The following is a 25914-nucleotide window of genomic DNA, read 5'->3' on the forward strand; positions in this document are numbered from 1 at the left end:
TGTCATCCAGCTCAGAAAGTGTTCCTGTGCAGTGGTCCACAGCCTCGTGAGAGCAGATGGATCAGTCTTGAGGCCTCTCCTGAGCCACAATTACCTAACCAATATTCCAGGAACTAGCACCCTCAAGTGACTTCAAGGGCCCTCAGATACTTCCTCTCCAAGGAGCCTCTCTCGGGAAACTCAAAGTTCCCTCCTTCTAATTTTCTGCCCCACCTCCTCTTCATGGGACAAAGGGACAAGATCAGAACCGGGCAGTTACTCCAGGAAGTCCTTGCTCCAGGACCTGCCAGCTTCCTACAGCATCCCCACACAGGGTGTAAATTTGCCAGTGAATTGTTAAGCAAAGTGTGGGCTTGACCCTTTTCTCCAGAAGTCAGGGTCATAGATCTGACAGGTTGGGACTATAGATCAATCTCACCACTAAGTGACAGAGTGAAGCAATTGCATTCAGCTACGCTTGCCCTCCACAAATATGTGCAAGTACCAACTCCTGTTAACCTGCCCTGGCAGCATCCTACTGGGCCAGAAACACCATCTTGAGTCATTAGATGTAATCTAGCCCCCAACCATTTACAACAGAAAAAGTTTTTCTTGTTGAGACAAGGTCTTTCTATAGGCCTGTTCTGTCCTGGAGCTGTCTCTGTAGATCAGGCTGGCCTTAAACTCACAGAGATCTATCTGACTGCCTCTGCCTTCTGAGTGCTGGGATTAAAGATGCACAGCTGGTTGATTACAAGCAAATTTTATCTCTTAGGTGAAAAAAGTGTGGCTTAGTGAGGTTTGGCCCAGTATAGAAATAGGAACGACAACAAGAGCCACAATGAAGCCCTTCATAAAGTGCTTACAGCAGTGGTTCTCAACCTTTGCTAATGCTGAGACCCTGCCATATAGTTCCTTGTGGCGTGGTGACTCCTGACAATAAAATGATTTTGTTGTGACTTCATAACTGTAATTTTGCTGCTGTTACAAACTGCAATGTAAGCATCTGATATTCAGAATATCTGCTATGTGCCCCCCCCCCAAAAGGGCTTAGGAACCACAAAATGAGAACCACTGGCTTCCAAGATGTCACACTGACTATTTTAAGCATTCCATTTGATCTTCATATACTCATGCCAACCCAATGAGGTGGGTATTGTGTGTGTGTATGTATGTATGTGTGCGTGCGTGAGTGCATGCATGTGGAAGAAGAGTATATATTCACCCATGCGCACATGTGTGGAAGCCAGAAGCCAACATCTGGAGTTTTTCTCTAGGTTTTTCGAGACAGGGTTTCCCTGTAGTTTCTAGAGCCTGTCCTGGAACTAGCTCTTGTAGACCAGGCTGGCCTTGAACTCACAGAGATCCGCCTGCCTCTGCCTCCCGAGTGCTGGGATTAAAGGTGTGCGCCAACCACTGCCCAGCTTTGTTTTGTTTTTCTAGACAGAGTTTCTCTGTGTAGGCCTGGTTGTCATGGAACTTGCTCTGTAGACCAAGCTGGCCTTGAACTCAGAGATTCACCACCCACCTCTGCCTCCCGAGTGCTGGGACTGAAGGCGTGCCCCTTCCCCTCTCCCCCCTCTCCGGCTAGGCTCGTTTTGAACAATCCTTCTGCCTCAGTCTCCTAAGTGCTGGGATAACAGGCTCGCACCAGCATGCCAGTTACTGGGAACTCTACCAAGGGAACAATATCCCTATCCCCTCTGGAACCAGTGTATATACTCTACTTCTTTACTTCCAGAAAGGTCAGGGGACCCAGAAGGTCTCTGGGGGAGTACCCAGTGGCAGCCTTGCACGGATACAGAGAGGTGCAGAGCAACACAGAGAATTTACACTCATTTGTCCTTACCTGAGAGCCTGAGCTAGACCCAGAAAGTGTGCTGGTGTCTAGAAAGAAAGTCCTACCACTGGACTGCCAGCTACCTGCCCCTAGGGAGAAGTTCTTTCTCCCATGGGAAGATGGTAGCTGTGAATAAGCAGCCCACTTTTATGCTCCAGTCTTCTGAGGCTGATGGGGCTGGTGAGGTTTTCAGAGCTGGGCTCTGGGCCTGGTGGTGTGGATATGAGGAGATGCAAAGAGGGATGTCTAAAGGGGTTAATGGAGTCACATGGTCAGGACTGTAGTAGGTACCTGAAGGGTAACAACCAAGTCTTATCATCAAGTTTATAAAGTCAAATCCTTGCTTCTCCTCTTTTAGTCTTTGGTTTCGCTATAGAACGGAGGTAATAACCCTGGTTAGTGTTGGAAGAAGTGAACTAGACTATCCAAAGCAAAGCCCACAGCACAGTGCTTGCCCCGTGCATGCAGGGTGTGTGGTACTTGGGAACTGTTATGTTAGAGCTGCCCTGACTCAGCTCATGGTGAATGAGTGTCTCTAGTGCTGTATTACCGGGCTCTGTCCTGACCAATACGGGCAGAACTGAAGTTGTAAGGGCAAGCTGGACCTAAATCTAGAGTGGAAGAAAACCGTGGGCCATAGAGCCGGAGTCCAGAACAATTTCTGCAGGCTGAAATAAGCAAGAAAACATTCTTCTGCCGAGAGCTTGAAGTAGAGGACGGTGAAGCAACTTGACTTGACCCCAAGCTCTGGTGCAAAGGGTCTGAATGATTTCGTTAACCGTAACCTGATGGGACTTAGTCATGGGAGAGAAGGCTCTGAAGCCTAGCAGTCTTAGGCTGCATTAACAATGTGTCGTGTCCAGACTGGGGGAAATAATAGGCCTTTTGTGCTGGCTTGGTCAGGCCATATCTGGAATCTTAGCGCTGCTACACTGACAGACTGGAATCAGGCCAGGAGGGGACCAGCCCAGCCTCAGCTCCCAAGCTCTAGCGCTAAATGCTTCCTGGACAGCTTCTTGTCATAGCCCCCCAACAACCCTATTAGGCAGGTCCCTACTTTGTACACAGGGAGGTTAACAGAATTGCCCAGGGTTATCTGTATAGCTGGTGCACAGAGATGCTGTGGCTTTTCTGAATGGGCTCCTCTGCTCTTTGCACATTCACTCCCTAGACTTTAGTGGGATGTGGAAGTAAAAGAGATAGAGTTTTTATTTGCAAGGAGGGCATGCTCTGGCCTGGTGATTCAGATCATTTATGGAATGCTGTGATTCAAGGCGGTGAAGAATTTAGGGCTGGGAGGGATCAGAGAGAACTCCTTAGCCAAATCCAGACTAGAGCAGGGAAGAGAGACAGGATAGTGACTCAGGGCTCACAGTGAGGAAGTGAAGCCCCATCTGTGTCTTCTTATGGGACAGGATAGTGTCACAGTAGGGACATAGAGCCCTGTCCATGCCTTCTTACGGGACAAGGTAGTGACACATAGCTCACAGTGGGGACATAGGCTGGGCTGTGGTGGCATACGCCTTTAATCCCAGCACTTGGGAGGCAGAGGCAGGTGGTGAATCTCTGTGAGTTTGAGGCCAGCCTGGCCTATAAGAGCTAGTTCCAGGATAGGCACCAAAGCTGCAGAGAAACCCTGTCTCAAAAAAACCAAAAAAATCCAAAAAACAACAAAAAAACCCCAAAACCCAAACAACCAAAACAAACAAACAAACAAACAAAAAAACCCACAACACAAACAAAAAACTGTGGGGACATGAAACCCTGTCCATGCTTTCTGATGGGACAGGTTAGTGACACACAGCTCACAGTGGGGACACCAAGTCCCATCCAAGCCTTCTGAGGGTCTTTACTGTTACACTGTTTGTTTCTGTACAGAGGTATGCCCAGATGGGATTGGTCGGGGCACACCAGGGAGTGTGCTGTGGTCATCGTGGGGGAGTCAGATCTCAATATCTCTTCCCTGAAATTTGAATTAAAAGAAAGAAAGGGGGGGGGGGGGGGGAAAGGATCCCAGCATGGAGAAACACAGGTCCTGTGTAAGCGGCCTCTGAGAATCTCAGCAGTAACTTCACTGATGAAGGAGAGCTGGACTTCACCCAGGCTGCTGGGGATCTGGGAAGCCTGGGGTGACGTTAGCAGAGGTGGAAGAAAAGGCCGTTCTTTGCTGGCAGCCATGCCTGGCCTGTTTAGATGAAGGTCCTCCTTTCTTTCAAGGACCACATTCCTCTGTATTCTCTTTCTCAGAGCGTTCCTTTTTTTTTTTTTTTTTTTTTTTTGACACAGAGGGCTGTTGGAGTCTTGTATCTCCCAGAGCTTCCTGTCTGGGAGCACATATACCCAGTTCAGCCTTCTGTAATTTATACTGGAGGAGCAGAACAGGAGAGTCCTGAGCAGACTCAGGAACTGGACAAAATCTTCCTGGCCTGTACACTCTGTCATAACAGCTGCCGTTTTTCTCTGTGTCCCCCTTTCCTCGGCTGTAAAATGGGGATAATAATAGTACCACCCTCAGATGGAGTTCATGAGCACCCAATGAAATCGTGTCGAGCCTCTTAGAAGCTACCCATAAAAGGCTGCGGTGGCCCTGACTTCTTCGTAGAACTTGATAGCTTCCCTGCTGGAAAGGGCAGCCACTGAGCTGGCAAATTTTCCTGTCCCATTCAAAAAGGTTCCCTAAATATCACAGGCAAAAAGAAGGAATGAGCGATCCTGAGACATAAAAGAGGGACATTGATAGTGAAAGTTACAGCCTATGACTTCAGGTTTGGGGGAAGGGAGAAGCCACCTGACTCCAGCTTGTTAAAGGGGGCATGAGGATTCAAAAGTTATGGGCTAGCAGGCTCGACTCGGGGAGAACTCACTCTGGGGAACTTGGGCAGGTCACTTTCAGCCTTGGGGCTCAGTTTCCTCGGACGAGTCAGGTGGATGTCTCAGCCTTGCTTAGATGGTTAGGAGCACGCGTTGCCGGATGCCGGCTTTGAGAACGTGGCTGTGCAGCTAGGCTCCGTCAGACGAGTAGGGCAGGCGCGTGCAGGGATTGGCTGGAGGCTCAGGACCAAACCTTTAAGAGGCGCGGAGGGGGCATGCTAGTTTTCCTTGCCGGCGTTCCCGGTTTGCTTAGTGCTGGCGAGCGTGCTGGTAGCTGCGGCTGCGTCTACAACGGGGAGCCCCAAGCGAGTGCGGGCCGGCAGAACACAGGAGCATCCCGGCGTCCCGGTTCCAGACGGCGTGGCCCGCGGGTCATGGCCAAAGGAGAGGGTGCCGAGAGCGGTTCCGCGGCGGGACTGCTCCCCACCGGCATCCTCCAAGCCAGTGAACGGCCGGTCCAGGTGAAGGTGAGGTCCCGAGAGGAGGGTAAAGGGTGGTGGGCAGACCGAGAGGTGGGCACAGGGGCGTCTGAGGTTAAGTTTGATCTTTGGGACACTGAGGGAAGGGGGGTGTAACAGGGTTCAGTGAGACTTGGAAAAAGAAGAAAGTCCAAGGGGTGCTCCGGAACCGGGGAATGATGGAGAAAGTCTGTATAGATAGCTCCTTTGCTCACCCCTACGCTGGGTTTGCGCCAAGAGCGGCGGCAACTCTACATGGCGTGGGGCTCTCCCCAGAGCTCTAGGTTCTCCTATGCTAAGCCACGCTGTTTCTCTCCTTAGATCTGGGGAGATCCCCAAAATTTGTGAGTCCCCTTCGTTCTCGATCTCTTCCCCCACCCCCGCCGCCTCCTCTACTTTTACGTTTTAACTCTGGGAAGGGCCACTCAAGTTCATTCATAAGAACAAGGGCTCTGCTCTTAAAGGAGCCGCATACCGAAAGCGTTTGTGTGACTCTAAGCGTTCAACACGCACAAGCACAACGTTCATCGCTTGTCTCGACTCTGACGGGTCCCAGCTCTGTGGATCTATTTAACCACCCCGGTGAAACCATGCGGCCCCAGGAAAGGGATCTCTGACAATAGATCCCCTTGGGAGGTGCCTAACTTTTCCTTTTAATTTTATTAACTGATCTTGGAAGGAGCCAGTGAGCAATTACGCTGTTACCATGTATGAGTAATCTCTACTTTCCCCGGGCAACCTCAGCCTCCCCTAGTGCTCTGCCTAGAGAAGGCAGAGCCCTGCACCTGGAGCCCTTTTCACCCCTCTCCAAGGTCCCCTAGGAGCTGGAATGGGTTTGTGTTAGGGGGCCCGGAAGGTAGGACTGCTCAAGGGTTTGCCTGGAGCTAAAGACTGTCTGCAGGGACCTGGGAACTTTGGGACAGATGGAAGGAACAGCTGTGGCTGCAGTGGCTCAGTTGGGGCCTCCCTGCAGCCTTGGTATCCTCACCCAGTAGGCAGGTGGATTCTTGCGGGGTGTCGGGGAGGGAGCCTGGGCTGGGCTCAGGCTGCTTTTGGCAGCAAGAGGATTTTCAGGTTGTGGCAGCTAGTGCGGGGTGGGAACCGGTCCACTGCTTCAACATGCTCTCTCTGAGTAACTTGGAAGGGAGCAATGACTGAGGATCCAGGAGATTTTTGTATTTGTTTGTTTGTTTGGGACAGGTTTTCTCTAATGTGGTCCTGACTGTCTAGGAACTCGCTCCTTAGACAGGCTGCCCTTAAACTCAGAGACCTACCTGTCTGGCTCTGCCTCCCAAGTATTGGGATTAAATGTGTGTGACAACACACCTGGTCAGGAAGATGATCCTTAAAGAAGGAGCGTGATAATTTTTCTCAGAGTCTGGAGATGGGTGGGGGAGTCTGTGTTAAGGGCAACTTCCTCTGGGGTAGGGGAAGTGGGATTTTCCAAGGTGGAGCCATTCCTCCTGGCCCAGTTGGCTGGAGAAAGGGCTGTGTGCTTCTGGCACCTTCTAGGTTGGAGACCAGAATCCTGAACATATTTTCAGTCTTTCCTTCTCTCCCCAGAAGGAACCAAAGAAGAAGCAGCAATTGTCCATTTGCAACAAGCTTTGTTATGCAGTTGGAGGGGCCCCGTACCAGCTGACAGGCTGCGCCCTGGGGTTCTTCCTGCAGATCTACCTGCTGGATGTGGCTAAGGTGAGTGTCCTGAGCACCTAGGCACCTCCAATATGCAGGTGGGAAGTGGTAGGCTCCTCTTGGTAGGTTCACCCAGTTTTCTCTATTGGTAAAACAGGACCAGGTCGTGTTCCTTGGCTGCCACTCAGGGCCCCAGTGGATGAGAAAGAAGGCTTTAGGAAGCATCCAGGAAGGGGAGTCTTTCTGCCCCAGGAGCCACAGCTGGCAACCCGTCCTTGCCTGGCAGGAGCAAGAGAGCCTGGGGGACTAAGCAGTGGCTGTGAGGGAGAATGGGACCCGTTGGTGACGCTGTTCTTAGAAGAGACTGGCACACCATGTCCCTGGCTGGAAGACAGTCAGCTGGCTTGGCTCAGGGTTTTAGTGGGTGTTGCCAGGCTTTGGGAAGAACTGTATCCCACCCTCACCTGAGAAGTGGCAGCTTCGTGGTGGGTAGGGAAACCTGAAGGTGCAGGCATATGTAATGTGTGCCCCAGTACTTGGGGTCTCATCTGAAGAAGCAGGGCTACTGTGTGTATTTGAGAAGCCTTGGCCAGCAGCCTGGCATCCAAAGAATTCACCCTGTCTGGATGAGAGAGTGGGAGACTGAGTAACCATGGCTCCAGAGTGCCCTCACTGGCTTTTTTCTGTGTAGCATCCCTGGGCAAGCGAGGCATATTAGCGCATATTCGTTTCCGTTTGCAGGTGTGGAACACTGAGCCCCAGAAAGGACAGAAGACCCATTCAGTAGCTAGGTTTCAAATAGTTCCCATGGCTGGGCCCTAAGGGGGTTATAAATAAGAGGAACCTGCCATTGAGCATAAAGTGGGGTTAGAGTAAGTGGGGTGAGTGTAGGGTAGGGGGGACAGTTCGGGAAGGCTGCCAGCTTTCCAGAGCAGGGTTATAAGAACTGGACATGGCAGCACATGCCTGTTACCCCAGCACTTAGGAGGCCGAAACAGGAGGATTGGGATTTCAGAACCAGCCCAGGCCCCTGTCTCAAAAACAAAGTAAAAGTCAATCATCAATCAATCAATCAATCAATCAAGGTTTTATGGATGAGGTTGAAACCAGAAATTCTGTATTTAGAACCTAGAGAGTTTTTGGTGGTGACCAGCCACTTTCTAAAACGCATCTATAGGGTAGGCATAGTGACACACATCTACAATCTCAGCACTGAGAAGGGAGAGCCAAGAGGAGGATCCTTCAAGTGAGAGCCCAGCCTGGTCTACTTACCAGGTTCTAGACTAGTCAGGACTACAAAGGAGACTGCCCCACACACACACACACACGGTGTCACGGTGGGGGAAGTCACTGGAGAGACTGCTCAGTGGTTAAGGGCTTACTGCTTTTTTCAGAGGACCTGAGTCGTGAGTACCCATGCCAGGCCACTCACAGCCACAACTGCCTATAATTCCAGCTCTAGGGGAATTCAATGCCTCTGGCCTCCTGTATTTATTCAAACGCCCCCCCACTACACACACACAATCACATAATTTCTAAAATAAAATGAATTCTAAAAAAGAAGATGAAGAAAGCACCTATCGATTCATTTTACCATACCCAGGATAAAGCCTGACCTCATAAAACACACAACAACCCATAACTCTTATACAGATGGGGAAACTGAGGCTCACTGTGATTACCCAGTTAGCCTGTCATACTAGCTCTGTCATCAGGGGGTCAGGGGTTCAGAGCTGTGAGAGGGAAGGAAGGAAATGATTCTGTGTTCATTCTGTTTGGTGAGATTTTTTTTTTTAAATGTGCATGGGTATGTTGGCTGGATGAATGTCTGTGTACCATTTCTGGGTACCATGTGTGTTCAGTGCCCACGAGGCCAGAAGAAGGTGCCAGATGATCACCTTAGAACTGGAGTTATGGACAGTCGTTAGCTGCCATGTAGGTGCTGGGAATCGAACCGTGGTCCTCTGAAGAGCCGCCAATGCTTTTAACCACTGAGCCATCTCTGCAGCCCTGACAAGATTTTTTTTTTTGTTTTTTTTTTTTTTTGGACGGGGTTTCTCTGTAGCTTTGGAGCCTGTCCTGGAACTAGCTCTTGTAGACCAGGCTGGCCTTGAACTCACAGAGATCCGCCTGCCTCTGCCTCCCGAGTGCTGGGATTAAAGGTGTGCGCCACCACCACCTGGCTGCACCACCACCACCCGGCCTGACAAGATGTTTTTAAGTGCATCAGAAGGAAGGAAAGATCCAGAAATGCTTCAAACAGTCCTACTTTGATAGTACAGTTACCAGAGAAATGCTGTTGTCATCATCATCATTATTATTAGTTATTATTATTATTACTATTATTTTGCTTTTGGGAGACTGGGTCTCTCTATGTAGATTGTCCTGGAACTCACTATGTAGACCAGGCTGGCCTTGAACTCACAGAGCTCTGCCTGCCTCTGTCCACCAGATGCTGGGATTAAAGGCGTGCGCCACCATGCCCAGCTGCTGTTGTTATTGTTTTTTTACAATGTGGGGGAATTGAACCCAACAACACCTCATCCATTCTAGGCAAGCAATCATGTTACCACTGAGCTAAAACTTCTGGATCTGCTACTGTCACTATTAAGAACGCAAGTGAAATTGGCGGTGGTGGTGCACGCCTTTGATCCCAGCACTCGGGAGGCAGAGGCAGGTGGGTCTCTGAGTTCAAGGCCAGCCTGGAGTACAGAGCGAGTTCCAGGACAGCCAGGGCTGCACAGAGAAACCCTGTCTTGAACAGAGAAAGAGTTGAGTGGAAATGTCAAAGGATGCAGGCGGGAGAAGGGTCTTGATGGCCTGGCTGTGGCACTGAGGGAAGCTCCCTTGAGGTGAATGACGTCTTCTTTGGCCTTCTCCCCGTGACAGGTGGATCCACTCCCTGCTTCCATTATCCTTTTTGTGGGCCGAGCCTGGGATGCCTTCACTGACCCTCTGGTGGGCTTCTGCATCAGCAAGTCCTCCTGGACCCGCCTGGGCCGCCTCATGCCCTGGTAAGTAGAGTCGCTCCTACCACGTGCTGAAGGCCAGGCTTCCGCTGTCTCTGTCCCTAGGTCCTGTCTCTTGTCACAGGCTGGGGCTTGAGCGGAAGGAATGACACAAAAGCTCGAAGGTGTCAAAAGCCCAGGCTGAGGCCTTAGCGGCCCCAGATGTGGGCACTGGGACACCGAGCCAGTTATTTTGGGGAAGCTGGAACCCTCATTTCTCCTACTCGGCACCTCTATAGTAGGTCTTCAGAACGGTCAGGAGCTTGCCTGGGTTTGAATGGCAGCTTCACGACCAACAGCTGTGCTGTCATGAGCAAGTTACTTAACGTCTCTGAACCTTAGGTAAAACGGAGGTGTGGTGAGGATTTTAATATGGAAAGCACTCAGAAGAGTGCCGGGCAGGTATTGATATACGAGCTGACATTCCTCCAGGGTGGTTAATGGTAGGACACGGGTAGGGGCTATTTTGAGAATGGAATCGCAGAGCCATCATTTCCAATGCCTTCAGTGAAGGAGCTGTTTCTTCCCTTGGAGATATTCAGATTCAGCCTGTGGGGCAAGTTGTGGGAGGCAGTTACCATAGATCAGACAGCGGTGGAGACGCACAAGACAGGCCAAGCCGGGGCTCTGGTTCCCTCCAGGACATCCTGCTTCAGAGGGTGGGGGGTGTACCCCTTTCATCTCCAGCCCATCCAAGCTTAAGTGGGCGCCTTCCTGCCCCAGGGGCGCCCATACCTGGTCTCCGGCCTTCAAAGCTCTCCCAGCAGCTTCTGCACCTCCACAGTTTCCTTTCCCACGAGGCCCCCCACCCACCCCAATCCTGCCAGCCCCTGGCAGAAGCCCAGTTTGGAGCCTTTGATCCAGGCTTCATGGCCAAGGGGCTGGAGGGGAGGGCAGAAGAGCCTCCTTTACCTGGGCAAACTGCTCAGGGAGTCCTGAGCGCCAGCCTGTGAGACTTGGCCCCATGCCGGCCTCCTGGCAGCTGGTGGAGGGCGGGGCCCTGCTCCCACATCGCCTCATGAGGCCCAGCCAATAGGAGGCCGCGGTCTGATGCGCTGCCGCACAGGGTCACTCGCAGTCAAATCGGGTTCCTAGGCGGGCATTGCTGTTCAGCTAGCTGTCTGCCTAAGAGGATGGAGTGTTTGGGGAAGGCTGAGGAGGAGCCCTGTTCTCTGAGGAGACGATGTGACGGGGTGGAAGGAGGAGGAGGGCCAGCAAGGCCTCCCTGTGAGAGGGAGACCTGAGGACTTTTGCTTGGTCAGTTGTGACAGCTACTCCAGGAAAGTCGCTGGGGACCCCTTAGGCTGCTCTCTGGGTGGCAAGTGCCTGGGTGTGTGTCAGTAACGCATGGGGTGGCTCATAGGCTGAGGGGCCCTTGTATTCATCCCAGGTTGCATCTGCTCGGGCCCAGAGACTGTAAAGAGGCCGGGTCTGAGCTGGTTGGTTAGTGTTAGCCCTAGCTGGGTCTCCTCCCAGGTTAGTGCAGTTCCTACTCCCAAACCCCTCCTGCAAACCACCGAAATGCTGACATTCCCTTTCCCAGAACTTCCTAAGGCCACCTGTGAGACCCCGTCAGCAGGGTCACACTGAGATGAAGTGATTACCAGGCATTGCCCACTTGTGGCCCTGGCCTGTAGTTTCCCGAAGGCCACTTCTCCTGTTGAGCCCTCCTGAAGTGATCATGGCAAACACTTAATGCCCCAAGTACTGTTCAACATTTTTTCTGTCAACTTACTTAAGACTTGAGCCTACTTCAACCCACAGAGTTGAAGACCTTACAACTGCCTGTGAGGTGTCCCATTTTCTCCTCATTATCTCCTAATTCCATCTTCCTTGCTCACTGCCCTCCAGCCCACGGGTCCTGCCTAAGGACCTTTGTACTGACTGTCCCTGCCTGGGCCCACACTTGCCTCAGAGATCTGCAATGCAGACTCCCTGATCACATCCACGCCTTCTCAGTTACTGCCCTCTCAGCTGGCTGTGAACTGCACCCCAAGTCTTGTGCCTGCTTAGCCTGCTGTAGCCTGTGTTAGTTTTAGCCTGCGTTTGTAGCTGTAGCCTGCGTTAGCTCTAGCCTGCTGTAGCCTGCGTTAGCTCTAGCCTGCTGTAGCCTGCTTTAGCTCTAGCCTGCTGTAGCCTGCGTTAGCTCTAGCCTGCTGTAGCCTGCATTAGCTCTAGCCTGCTGTAGCCTGCGTTAGCTTTAGCCTGCTGTAGCCATCTTTTCTCCATAGCATTTGCCACCTTTTAATATGTTCTATAACTGTATAAAGACTATGAAAAAATCTAAAGCTTAGCATTTACCCTATTTATGGATTTATTTGTAGTAGAACTCAAATGCAGGGCCTGGCACATGCCGGCGAGTGTTCTACAGCCTTGATCTTCATTTGGTTTTGTTCTTTGAAGACTAGGTTTCCTGTAGCCCAGGCTGGCCTCCCTTGTAGCCCAGGCTGGCCTCCAACCCCTGGTTCTTCACCTCCTAAATGCTCAGATTACAGTCATGTGCCATTCTCTACCGTTCAACCCTTGTTTGGTTCGCTTTGGTTTCGAGACAGGGTCTCACTATGTAGCCCTGGCTGCCCTACAACCTGTTATGTAGACCAGGTAGCCCTCAAACTCACAGAAATCCACCTGCTTCTGCCTGCCTCTTGAGAGCAGAGGCAAGGGATTCCCTGAATTTGAGGCCAGCCTGGTCTACATGATCATATAGAGAGATCCTGTGTCAAAAAAATGAAAAAGCAAAATTAAACTTGTGTGTGTGAATATATACACCAAATACACACACACACACACACACACACACACACACACTGTATGAGTGCTTTGTTTGCATGTACACCTGTGCCTGGTACCTGAAGTCCGAAGAGGACACTGGGTCTCCAGAAACTGGAGTTATGAATGGTTGTGAGCTACCATGTGGGTGCTAAAAATTTAATCTAGGTCTTATTTAAAATTTAATCTTAGGAGCAAGAACTAGTGCTCCTAATTGCTGAGCCATCCCTCTAGCCCCTGTGCCCTTCATTTTTTTTTAAAGAGAGCTCATTATGTATCCCAGGTTGACTTTGAACTCATGATCTTTTTGCTTCTGTCTCTTGAATGTGGGGATTACAGTCCTGTAACACCATGCCCAGCTTTTTTTGTTTTTGTTTTTGGGTTGTTTTTTTTTTCGAGATAGGGTTTCTCTGTGCAGCCCTGGCTGTCCTGGAACTCTCTCTGTAGACCAGACTGGGCTCAAACTCACAGAGATCCACCTGCCTCTGCCTTCCCAGTGCTGGGATCAAAGTCATGAGGCATCACTACTTGGCTCTTTTAAGGTGTCCAATAAAGTAGCATTAAGAACGTTCACGCCGGGCGGTGGTGGCGCACGCCTTTAATCCCAGCACTCGGGAGGCAGAGGCAGGCGGATCTCTGTGAATTTGAGGCCAGCCTGGTCTACAAGAGCTAGCTCCAGGACAGGCTCTAAAAAAAAAAAAAAAAGAAAGAAAGAAAAGAACGTTCACATCCTTGTGTGACCGTCACTGCCTTCGTCCCATTTTTTTTTTTTTGTTTTTGTTCTTTTTCTGCATAGCCCTGGATGTCCTGGAGTTCACTTTGTAGACCAGGCTGGTCTCGAACTCACAGAGATCTGCCTGTCTCTGCCTCCCGAGCACTAGGATTAAAGGTGTGCACCACTACCGCCCAGTGTATCCCAATACTTTTTTTTCAAACCAAAACTTTGAGTTTATCAAAAAATAATCCCTACGTTACCCTCCCCCTGTCAACCTGTCAAGCCCTCCCTCCTCCTTTTTATCTTTCTTTCTTTCTTTCTTTCTTTCTTTCTTTATTTATTTATTTATTTATTTGGTTCAAGGAAGCTATATGGTGGCGGTGGGGGTGGTGGTCAGGGGACAGTTTTCGGGAGTCGATTCTTTCTAGCATATAGGTTCCGTGAGTTTGAACTCAGGTCATTAGGCTCAGTAAGTACCCTTAGCAGCTGTTGTATTTTGCAGGGTGAATATGAAACTATGGATTTGCTCCCCTGTAAGTTAAACTGTACAATACTTGTTTTTTTTGAAGACAATCCTATTTCATTTGACCTAGAAGGCCAAGGTTCTGTGTTGTAGCATGTGTCAAGATTTTTGCTTTTAGGGCTGAATATGTCATTTATGTTGTTCACCAGCTAGAGTGAGCTCTGTGAGATCAATGCGCTTGTTCTTCATGGACGCATCTTCAACAGTCAGAATAGTGCCTAGCACATCGTGGAGCTTCATAAATACTTGGGCTAATGTTGAATGTAGGCAATGTACTATTTCTTGTTTTCATTTTATATGTGAGGAAGTGACTCTCAGAGAAGTTAAGTAACTTGCCTGAGACTGAGTTTTCATAGTGACAGACTCAGAAATGGATCCCAGAAGTATATGCAACGCAGGACTTTCCTCTTTTTAAAAATATTTAGTGTGTGTGCATGTGTGTGTGTGTGTGTGTGCCTACTCGTGCACGTGCCATGGTACATGTGGAGGCCAGAGGACGACTTGTTTCCCTTCCACCATGCATGTTCCAGGGGGAAAATATCAGGTTGTTAGGCCTGGCAGCAAGCGCTTTTACCCACTGAGCTGGTCTGAGGCCTTCTTCCTTTTAACCTTTGTACTCTCCTTCTTCTGCTGATGCTGTGAAGTTGGTCTAGCCTGAGGTATTAATAACCTCTCATGATGAGGTGAACTCACATGTAGGCCAGACATTTGTCCCCACCCTCGTTATAATTCCGTGACTGGGTCCAATCCTCCCGCGTGGCCCCTCTCCTCCTTCACCACAAGTTGGCCTCTCCCACCCACTCTAGCTTCTCCATGTGGGTAACAAATGAAGCATGGACAGGCCTAGCACCTGTCCCCTTCACTGGGACTCTCGCATCAGGAAAGATATGCCTCGTGCTTCTTGCTCTCGGACCCCTTTGAGCTCCTTGCTCAAGATTTTGGTTCAGGAACTTGGCCCCACTCCATCCTTCAGGCAAGGCCCTCAGTCTCTTCCCCTGAGGCTCTGGGTTGGGAGGGTTCAGAGTAGAAATTTCTTTCTCCGTTGATTGGCACCTGTGGAGCAGATTTGAGCTCTTAGACTTCTCCGGCCTCCGCTCAGACCCTCCCCTTCCTCAGGATCATCTTTTCCACTCCCCTGGCCATCATTGCCTACTTCCTCATCTGGTTCGTGCCTGACTTCCCACTAGGGATGGAAAGGTCGCATGGGTTCCTTTGGTACCTGCTTTTCTACTGCCTCTTTGAGACACTGGTCACGGTGAGCGTGGGTACCTTGGTGAGGGGCAGGAGTCAAGGGTGAGCCCTGGGGCCTCTGCGTGTCTCTCCATCCATCTAACTGGCTGAAAGCTTCTCTTCCACAACAGTGTTTCCACGTTCCCTACTCAGCCCTCACCATGTTCATCAGCACAGATCAGAGTGAGAGAGACTCCGCCACGGCCTACAGTAAGTCCCTTCCCCATCAACTTGGCCCCGCCCACAGGGGGGGCCTGGACCGCTCTGCTCCTAGCCCACCACAGACACCTTGTACTTTTGTCTTTTTTTTTTTTAAAGATTTATTTATTATTATGAATACAATACTCTGCCTGCATGTGTACCTGCACCCCTGAAGAGGGCACCAGATCTCATTATAGATGGTTGTGAGCCACCATGTGGTTGCTGGGAATTGAACTCAGGACCTCTGGAAGAAGAGTCAGTCCTTTTAACCGCTGAGCCATCTCTCCAGCCCGACACCTTGTACTTTGTGGGCCCAGCTCTTTGCTCTACTCATGTGTGCCTGGGAAGGCGGGGAGGCAAACCCCCCTCCTGCCATCCCTTGTCTCTTTGATGCTGGGGATTGATCCCAGAGCCTTGTCTCTCCTAAGCAGTCATGTAACCATTGAATTATATCCCTCAGCCTATGAAAGCATCTTAAAAATAACTCAATTCCTTTATTGCTCAAGTGAGACTCAGAGGGTTACAGGGACTGTTCGGAAGGTTACACAGAAAAAGGCCATCGATGTAGGTTGAAATGTCATCACCCGGTCCCCTAGCCCAACTGACCTGGAGCCAACAGTGGCTTCCATCTGACCTTCTTCCCTGGGCCCAAGGGCCTTGAGGCCCATCCAAAAAGACCCCTTCCTGTCTAGGGATGACTGTGGAGGTGCTGGGTACAGTGATAGGCACGGCGATCCAAGGGCAAATTGTGGGCCAAGCCAAAGCCCCTTGTCTCCAGGACCAGAACGACTCTGCAGTGGCCTTAGAAGCTGTCAATCGCACACAGAGCACCGGCTCCCTCAAAGAAACGGTGAGGCCCCTGGTTGGGCAGGGCTTTGTTGGGGGAGAACAAATGGGGCACTTTGCAGTTATCCTAAAAGTAGTAATAGTAGCTAGTGTTTACTAATTAGTGGGCATCTGGTAAATGTAAATATTAGTATGTACATACACCCACTTTATAGACAACGAAAATGAAGCCTGGGAGGCTGAGTAACTCGTCTGGGGTCCCAGCGAGTTGCAGAGATGGGGGGAGGACTTGGGCTGTGGGCTCACACACTACGTAATCTGGCCGTGTAACATTTTGTATACTTGGACTTAGCCCAGCCTTGGGAAGCAGCAGCAGGTCCAGGATGACCCCCCTGGTCCACAGATGGAGACAGTGAGGCCCCCACAGGAGAAAGGCCTGGCCTGAGATCGTGGAGTGGGGCTGCTGGGCTGAGATCAGACTGACCCTGTCTCTGTATGTCATAGCAAAATGCATACCTGCTGGCAGCAGGGATCATTGCCTCCATCTACGTCATCTGCGCCGTCATTCTGGTTCTAGGCGTGCGGGAGCAGAGAGGTGAGAAGCGTCCTGCGGAGGGTTCAGCCCACAGCCCAGGGAGCAGTAGTCCCCTTCTGCCTGGTCTTCAGGCTTTGGGAGGGACTTCTGCTCCCTCCTCATTATCCTTTCTGATCCCTAGAGCCTTATGAGGCCCAGCAGGCCGAGTCGATGCCCTTCTTTCAGGGCCTCCGGCTGGTCATGAGTCATGGCCCCTATGTCAAGCTCATTGCGGGCTTTCTTTTCACCTCCCTGGCATTCATGGTGAGTGGGGCCTGAGATGCTCATCCTGAGAGGAGGTCTAATAGGATGGGGTTAGAGAGGATTTGGATTGGGGTGAGGCTGAGGGGCGGGCAGGAGGGAGTGGGACACATCGAGGACTCTGGAATCTCCAAGTCACCTTCTCCCTTTCATTTCCTTGTCCTGTCCCATCTCCCAGCTGGTGGAGGGCAACTTTGCCTTGTTCTGCACCTATACCTTGGGCTTCCGAAATGAGTTCCAGAACCTCCTCCTGGCCATCATGGTGTGTACAGGGCGTATGGTACTGATGAATGGGTCTTTGGACACTTAGAGGATCCTTTCAGGCTGGTCCCTAGTCATGATGGGATGAGGGGGGGTTTCCCTGGACCACACCCACAATTGCTTAGAGATGCTTATAAAAGGAGGATTTGAGTCTGAATGGTTATGGTGCCCCAGTACAGCAAAAACAAGGATGCCAACAACTTAGTGCAGCTTTGCATTCATATTTATGAAAAGCCAGGAGGATGGCTTGCTCTCAGCTCCCCCAGGAAGCCGTCAGACATGCCCATCAACTTCCTCACTGCCAGTGGCTGACCTGGGAGCATCTTTGGGGGCCTCTGCAGCAATAAGCCACCTGCCTCACCTTTTCTGTCACTCACAGCTCTCGGCCACATTCACCATTCCCATCTGGCAGTGGTTCCTAACCCGGTTTGGCAAGAAGACAGCTGTCTATGTTGGGATCTCAGTGAGTGGGGCTCAAGGGGTAGAGTTTGGGTTGGGTTAGGTGGTGGGGGTTTCATACGGGAGCCTCCTAGGTAACCCATCTTCCTCATTCTCTGTTTCAGTCGGCAGTTCCTTTTCTCATCTTGGTGGCCCTTATGGAAAGCAATCTAATCGTCACTTACGTGGTGGCCATAGCAGCTGGTGTCAGCGTAGCAGCTGCCTTCCTGCTACCCTGGTAGGTATATACAGACTCACTGAGTTTATTCCCCAGCCAGCATACTGGGGACTGTGCTCTGCTGGCTTCTCCCTGCTTTCCTATGGGTCTGGGATGAGGCGGGTCTGCAAGTTTCCAGAAGGCAGTTCCTTCTCATGGACACGGATACCATACGGGCTAGCGGCTAGGTGGGGGTCACTCATGTCTGCCGTCACTCACTCTGCGTAGGTCTATGCTGCCTGACGTCATCGATGACTTCCACCTGAAGCACCCTCACTCCCCTGGCACCGAGCCCATCTTCTTTTCCTTCTATGTCTTCTTCACCAAGTTCGCCTCTGGAGTCTCTCTTGGTGTCTCTACCCTCAGTCTTGAGTGAGTGGCCTGTGAGTCTTGGGCACGATTGGGGGACAAGGGTCAAGGTCCAGGCACTCCATCCTCACCACTCCTTGCCCACTGTGTCCCACAGCTTTGCCAAGTACAAGAAGCAGGGCTGCTCCCAGCCAGAACAGGTCAAGTTTACACTCAATATGCTGGTGACGATGGCTCCCATCATCCTCATCCTCCTGGGCTTGCTGCTCTTCAAGATGTACCCCATTGATGAGGAGAAACGGCGACAGAATAAGAAAGCTCTACAGGCTCTACGGTGAGGGCTGGGGAGGGTGTGTGTGTGTGTGTGTGTGCGCATGCATGTGTGCACGCGCGTACCAGTCTTAAGTTCTCAACTTGTGCTACTGGTGGATGGGTCCAGATAATTCTTAATTACATGCTAGGTACCACACTGACTGCCTTTGTATGTAGTTACTCAACAAGCAACACTTTCTGAATGCCAGCATTGTGTTAGGAAAACCCAAATCAAACCAAAACAAACAGAAAAAGGCCAGGCCTGGTGACACACGCCTTTAATTCCAGAACTCTAGGCAGCAGAGGCACGTGGATCTTTGTGAGTTTGAGGCTAGCCTGGTCTATGTAGCAAGTTCTGGGACAGCCAGGGCTATGAAGAGAGACCCTGTCTCTCAAACCAAACAAAACTCCCTGCCTTGAAGGAGCTTGTGTTTAGAAGTGTGCTTCCAGCACCCCATCCCTACCCCCCACCTTCTAACAAACCCATTCCTAGGCAGCTGAGTTGGTTGGTTTGTTTGCTTTGAGGCAGGGTTTCATTGATTAGCTCAGGCTGGCATCAAACTAGTTGTGTTGCCAAGGCTAACCTGGCCCTGCCTTCTAGGTGCTGATATGACAGCCACTCCCATGGCAAGATTCTTACGATTCCTATCCTGCAGATGAAGGGAATTGAAGTTGAGCCAGGAAATGTGGATAAGGCTTTGAGCCCTGCCCTATGTTCTAGTTGCAGCCTGTACTCTGGTGCCCTCCTGGCATACAGGCCCTCCGGCGTGGCCAGAAATGATAGGGCAAGGTGGAGTGACTCATGCCACCATGCCAGCCAGCCAGAGCCAGTGGCTCTCTGAGGTCTGCCGTGCCCTTCGCTCGGCAGGAAGAGGCACCAGAAGTTTCCAGGCTGGCAGTGGGAATGAGGAAACTCCCACGGTGTACACAACACTGACAGCTTGACTTGGACTCTGGGGCCAAGATTCCTAAGGCTGGTGGCAGCAGAGGAGGGTCAAGACGCTTGGCCTGACCTGTCTTTTCTGTTGCAGAGACGAAGCCAGCAGCTCAGGTTGCTCTGACACAGACTCCACAGAGCTGGCCAGCATTCTCTAGGACCTGCCACACCTCACCTGAAGCTACTACACAAAGGACCCGAGGCACCAGGCAGCATGCGGCACGGGATCTTTTTGTCCTCACACTGAGCAGCTGTTCTTCCTGTGTCAAGACAGGGACCAAGGACTGGATGGAGGGTGAGCGGTCCAGGACATCTGTGCTCACTGCAGGGCTGGTCGCTCTGTGACCTCCTCACCGCCTGCCCACAGGGCCAAGCCCGAGGGCTGCAACTGTGAATATGTCAAGGACTGACTGGGCCTAGCTCAGAACACTAATGTAGAAACGTTTTATACAGAGACTAATTAATAACTTAATGACTTATGTACATAGTGATGTGTGTATGTATATGTCTGTGAGCTATTAATGTTATTAATTTTCATAAAAACTGGACAACAAAGCTGCCTGCTTCCAGCTCCGTTCTTAGCCATCCATGGAGCCCTTTGTTGTGACCCAGATAGTCCATGGGCTCACAGAGCCACAGGTGCCAGGGAAATAGGACAGTGCGCTGAGGGCATGACAGGAGCCTTGACTGACATTTACTCTGTGCCTTATGCTGGCTTGGCACACAGTTCATTGTGATCTCAGTGGACCTGTGGAGCCTTTGTGTCATGGCAGGATTTGTCCCTGTCTTAAAGATAAAAGATGAAAACCCAAGCTCTAGCATCGAAAGGGATGTGGCTAAAGTCACATGGCAAAGAATGCTGTCAATGGTGCTCAGTGTCATCTCTGGGAGCCTCTTAGCCATGTAGCCACGGCTCCCCGTGTCCCCATGTGTGAAAAATCACATGTGTGTTCGTCATCACGCGTATACCTGAGGCTGTGGGGCTAGGTGTATTGGTTGTGGGTCTGTAGTGTCCCTGGAGACTTCCCATAACTGTTGTCAGTAATGTTGAAGGTGGAGACTGTTTGTGTCCAGGTGTGGTTGTTGGGTAGTGGTGAGTCTGGTCGGGGGAGGCCTAGTTAAAGTCCCATTCCTGCAGTGTAACATTCCCACTGTAGCCAATCCGAGTTACTCTTGCTTGTACCATCTTGTAAGTACCTGAGAAATTAATAGTTGGCTCTTACAAGTCTGCAAGGGTCACCCTACCATACCACTGGGTTGCACACACCCAAGTCAAGCTCTGAAAACACGGGAGAAAAGCTGACAGGACCAGGAGTGACCCTGAGGGAAGTGTTGGGATTGATTTGTCCTTGAATTTGGGGTCTGTGGTTATGGATAAACATGATAATTTTCATAAAGTGTTTATTTCTTTTTCTTTTCTTTTGGTTTTTCAAAACAGGGTTTCTCTGAAGCTTTGGAGCCTGTCCTGGAACTAACTCTTGTAAACCAGACTGGCCTCGAACTCAGAGATCCGCCTGCCTCTGCCTCCCCAGTGCTGGGATTAAAGGCGTGCGCCACCACCGCCTGGCTTCATAAAGTATTTCTAATAGGCCCTGTTATACATGTTCATACATACTAATTCATTTGGTCAGGAGTTCCTGACAAGGAAGGTGTTGCTATTATTCTGGTTTTACAGATAAGAAAGCCAAAGCACGGGGAAGCTAAGTGATTGACAAAGGTCATTAGTAACTGGGTGGGTTGATTTAAGTCCACGGTTTGGCTGTAGGCCCCAACATCTGTCACCAGTCACTTCAGTGGTGACGAGTTCGATCCTACTAGGCCAATACCATGGCCTTTAACTGCCATCTTCAGCCAGAGGCTCCCTAACAAGATAGGAGCCACAGGGGCAACTGGAGTGCTCAGGGATTTTTTCCCCCTCCCCTGCTGCTCAAGGATTTTTTACAATGTTTACACAGACCCACTCCTGGTTTCTCGTTCCTCAATTCTACCCAGTAGCCACTAAGGCTTGTCTGTCTTTTCTAGTTTGTTTGTTTGTTTATGTGCCCCTGGGGATCAAACTCAGGACTTTGCTCAAGCTAGCGAATGCCCTGCCACTGAACCAAAACCCATAGCCTAAGGCTTATCTTTAAAACAACAGCAATAATAATAGCTACTATTATTATTATTACTTGGGGCTGTGCCCATAGTTCAGCAGTAGAGTGCTTGTCTGCCACACAGGAGGCCCTGTGTTCAATCACCAGCGCTGCAAACCGAAAACCACAGAAACGAAATTTGTAAGCCTGGCTCCTCTTCTATTGCTGCAATCACTTCTCAGACCTCTTCTCACCTGGGTCTTCATGCGCGCGCGCTCCCTGGGGATCTCTGCGGCCCTGCAACCTCCCCAGCCTGAGATCTGAGTCCTTTCTTTAGTTCACCTCTTGATCCAAGATCCTCTCCTGCTTCAGCTTTGCGACCTGAAGTGCTCACCCAACAGGTCTTGGTTCCAGCAAACCTCCCTCCGCGAGGCGAACTACCTCCGCTTCTCAAGCCGGCTGTCCAGCCTTGCCTCCCTTACCGTGCGTGCCTGCGTGGTCTTTCACACACAGCCCGTGGCTAAGAATGGGAGGGTCGGCGTGCGGAACTGGATGAATGAGAGCTGACTAGAGAATGCTTAGGTTAAAAGGCCAGACCTGGTTCCTACGGGCCCTCTAATTGCTCCTGTCTGGGTATTTCCCCAAATGTCCTACGAAGATTTAAACTGACAACCCTTGCCTCTCTTCAGTTCTGGGCTCACAGAAAAGTACCTTGCTCTTTAAAAGCCTCTTCTATATTCACAGGAGTGACTCGGCCGGATACCGGATACAGAACCTAGTGAAAGAGGGAAAGTCATCTAGGATTCCAGATGACTTATTCCAGAAATCTCACTAATGGCCTTTAGGGGCACTGGCTACCCAGGCCCCTCTAGAGCCCTCACAGTTCCCCTCTCTCACGCTTCCTCATCCATTGGAAGCCCCACTAATTGTCTTTCATCAGTCTGGATTCCGCATTGCTGCAGCCACTCCTCTTGGCACAGGTCCTAGCCCTCAACTATTTCCATCCCCCTCCCCCGCACCAACTCCCACCACTGCCGAGGACCAGGTGTGCTCTTGGCGCCACCTACTGGGCTATTAGGGACAAGACGGCCACATTGTTTAAAAAACTGTCCAGATCAGGTCATTGATCTGAAATAGTATTCCGTATTTACAGGGAGTCTGTCGTATATAACACACCTGCAGGCTCTAAAGACATTGGTGGATAGGCACAGAGCTTGAATTTCTGGTGGAGAACCACAGTGAACAGACAATCTCAGGACTTAAGGCCAGCAAGATCACTAAGTGGGTAAAGGGTCTCGCTACCAAGTCTAGCCTGAGTTTGATCCTCAGGAACCACATGGTGGAAGAAGGGACCTGATTGTCACACGTTGTCCTCTGACTTCCACATATGTGCAACATGGTGTGTGTCCCTCACAGTACACATTAACAAACAAACTGATGAATTAAAAATAAAATGAAATACACAATTCTAGAGGCTAGAGAGATGGCTTAGCAGTTAGGAGCACTTGCTGCTTCCTCCCTTCCCCCCGCCCAGGACCCAGGTTAGTCCCAGCACCCACAGGATCCACTGCCTTCTTCTGGACTATCAGGTACCTGCACACATGTGGTATTCACTCACACACACACACACACACACACACACACACGTCCAATTTAAGAAAAATAATCTTTAGCTGGGTGTGGTGACACATGCCTTTAATCCCAGCACTCAGAAGGTAGAGCAGGCAGATCTGTGAGTTTAAGGCCAGCCTGGTGTATACAGCTAGTTCAAGGGTAGTCTTGGCTATATAATGAGACCTCACGTCAAGAAAAAATAAATTCACCAGGCGGTGGTGGCATACGCCTTTAATCCCAGCACTCAGGAGGCAGAGGCAGGTGAATCTCTGTGAGTTCAAGACCAGCCTGGTCTACAAGACAGGCTCCAAAGCTACAGAGAAACCCTGTCTCGAAAAAAAAAAAAAAAAAAAAAAACAGTAGAGACATGAAGCCCCGTCCACGCCTTCTTGTTGGACAGGGTAGTGACACACAGCTCACAGTAGGGACATGAAGCCCTGTCCACGCCTTCTTGTTGGACAGGGTAGTGACACACAGCTCACAGTAGGGACATGAAGCCCCGTCCACACCTTCTTATGGGACAGGGTAGTGACACACAGCTCACAGTAGGGACATGAAGCCCCGTCCACGCCCTCTTATGGGACAGGGTAGTGACACACAGCTCACAGTAGGGACATGAAGCCCCATCCACTCCTTCTTGTTGGACAGGGTAGTGACACACAGCTCACAGTAGGGACATGAAGCCCCGTCCACAGCTTCTTATGGGACAGGGTAGTGATACACTACCTTTGGAGACTTGCGGCGTGGTCCCATGCACCTTTCCTGCCTGGGACTGACTGCTCTCGGGACCCGCTGCCCCCTGCCTGTCACCACATGGCCCGCTGCCTGCTGCCGCTGGGGGACCTACAGTGTTTCTGCCACTGCAGCTACTCGGGGATCATGAAGCATTTTATTTTTACCATTACACCGAGGACTATGAAACATGTGTCTTTCTCTTTTCCTCACCTAGTAAGGCCTGTATGCAAACGTTTTACTCCCTCCTACCCCTTAAAGGCTCCTATCGCATTCCAGGAACTTGATGACCTAGAGCAGTGACCCCTTCCTCTTCCGAGCAGAGATCCCCTTTCCCTTCTTCCTTCATTTCCTCCTCTTTTCGGACTAGCCGATTGGATAAGACTGTGAAGACAGCCGATGGGGAAAAGACACGGTTCCGCCCTGAGTTTGCTCTCTTGGCCAGGAGTAAAGTTCTCCTTGTCCACACACTGCAGATGGAATTGTGGTCTCTTTTATTTCAACCCCAAACTTGTTTCTAGCGGAAGACTCAAGGAAGCAAGAGTGGAAGAAAAGAAAGCAGGAAAACTCAAAATATAGATATATATTTTAATTTTTAAAATGATACTGATCACGGTGTGTGTGTGTGCCTGTGTGTGTACGTATGTGACATGAGAGGGCACACATGCCACAGCATTGTGTGAAGGTCAGAGGATAACTTTGTGTTGTCTGTTCTTCTACCTTTGTGAAACCCAGCAAGCCCTTTACCTGCGCATGCATCTCACCAGGCTAAGTAGGAAGACTTTTCTCTTCTTCTTCTTCTTCTTCTTCTTCTTCTTCTTCTTCTTCTTCTTCTTCTTCTTCTTCTTCTTCTTCTTCTTCTTCTTCTTCTTCTTTTTAGTGAAGAAGCTATTTGTGTAATGTTCCCAGAATGAATGAAGTTCTGAACATGTCACCTGGGCGCTGGCAGGAGAGAAGAGAGAAGATGGCTTGGCAGCGCGTTAGCCTGGAGCAGATGGAGGGAGCGAAGAGAGGGGGAAAGAGAGGGAAAAATAGTGCCCAGAGTTCTAACTTGGGGGAAACAGTGAGTGACACCCTTATTTGGCAACACAGAAGAGCAGCGAGCTCGGAAGGAGTATCTGCCACACGTTTCTGCCACTTCCATATAACTGGGAAAGACATCATACTTAGTTGCTCCGCTGTCCATGCCTATAGTGCACATGGCTCCTAGTTCAATTCCTAACACTGAAAAAAAAAGGCGAGGTGGGGGTTGGGGGTGGGAAGGAAGGAACTCACTGGTGAGAACAAGGATAACTATAATCAGGCTTGTCCATTACCAATATAAATATGTAAGTTACATTAAACAATGTTTGGAGTAATGACACATGCTTGTAATTCCAGTGTGGAAGAGGCTGGAAGATCATGAGTTAACGGCCAGCTTGGGCTACACAGTAAGACCCTGGAGATAGATGTAGCTCCTTAGAGTTCTTGTTCAGTACAGATAAGGCTCTGGGATTGATCCTCAGGACTACAAAAGCAAATAACATAAGTAACTGCACTGGCTCATGCAACTGGATAAGAAAATAAAATAAAAAGTGACCGAGGCCAGGTAAAATTACCTTCATTTGTCAAAGAGATGCTTATTCCAAGAGAATCCAAGTAGATCAACTGAAAAACTAAACAAGTAAACTCAGTAAGAAATGGGGCACAGAATGGATATGTGTGAGCTGCACCATTGGCACTGCAAAAGTGAATAGGTTTCAAAAATAACGTACAGACCGGGCGGTGGTGGCGCACACCTTTAATCCCAGCACTCGGGAGGCAGAGGCAGGCGGATCTCTGAGTTCGAGGCCAGCCTGGTCTACAAGAGCTAGTTCCAGGGCAGACTCTAGAAACAACAAGGAAACCCTGTCTCGAAAAACCAAAAAAAAAAAAAAATAATAATAATAACGTACAAAGGCATACCCTTGCATAGACAACACGCAATGGGCTGTAACTACATCGTGGGTGTGTAGTGGGTTATTATGATAACCACTACCACATGTAGCTGTTAAATTCATTATGATTAAATTAGATTCAACACAATTAAAAATTAGAATTCATTTCCTCGGTCACACAGAGTCATCTTCCAGGTTCTCATAGCTACGTGAGGCTAAGGACCGTACCATCAGAGAACATTCCCGCCTTCGCAGA

At 50.2% G+C, this 25914-nt stretch overlaps 1 protein-coding gene across 6 annotated transcripts; it reads left to right on the plus strand.

Moving 5' to 3' along the window:
• Positions 1-4890: 4890 nt before the first annotated feature.
• On the plus strand, positions 4891-20721 carry Mfsd2a (major facilitator superfamily domain containing 2A). 6 transcript variants are annotated; one of them, XM_038333344.1, is made up of 14 exons: positions 4905-5157; positions 6712-6843; positions 9673-9797; positions 14915-15053; positions 15160-15238; positions 15922-16079; positions 16520-16610; positions 16732-16853; positions 17029-17112; positions 17491-17574; positions 17675-17787; positions 17995-18138; positions 18233-18409; positions 19419-20721. In XM_038333344.1, exons 1-14 carry the CDS (start codon positions 4906-4908, stop codon positions 19480-19482), a joined length of 1764 nt encoding a protein of 587 aa, XP_038189272.1. In that variant the 5' UTR covers position 4905; the 3' UTR covers positions 19483-20721. The 6 variants fall into 6 exon arrangements, with proteins under 6 accessions (XP_038189274.1, XP_038189272.1, XP_038189273.1 ...); XM_038333345.2 differs by having other exon boundaries at positions 6715-6843; XM_038333347.2 differs by having other exon boundaries at positions 5141-5157; positions 14986-15053.
• The last annotated feature ends 5193 nt before the right edge of the window (positions 20722-25914 follow it).

The sequence above is a fragment of the Arvicola amphibius genome, chromosome 6 (genome assembly GCF_903992535.2).
Source record: "Arvicola amphibius chromosome 6, mArvAmp1.2, whole genome shotgun sequence".
NCBI lineage: Eukaryota > Metazoa > Chordata > Mammalia > Rodentia > Cricetidae > Arvicola > Arvicola amphibius.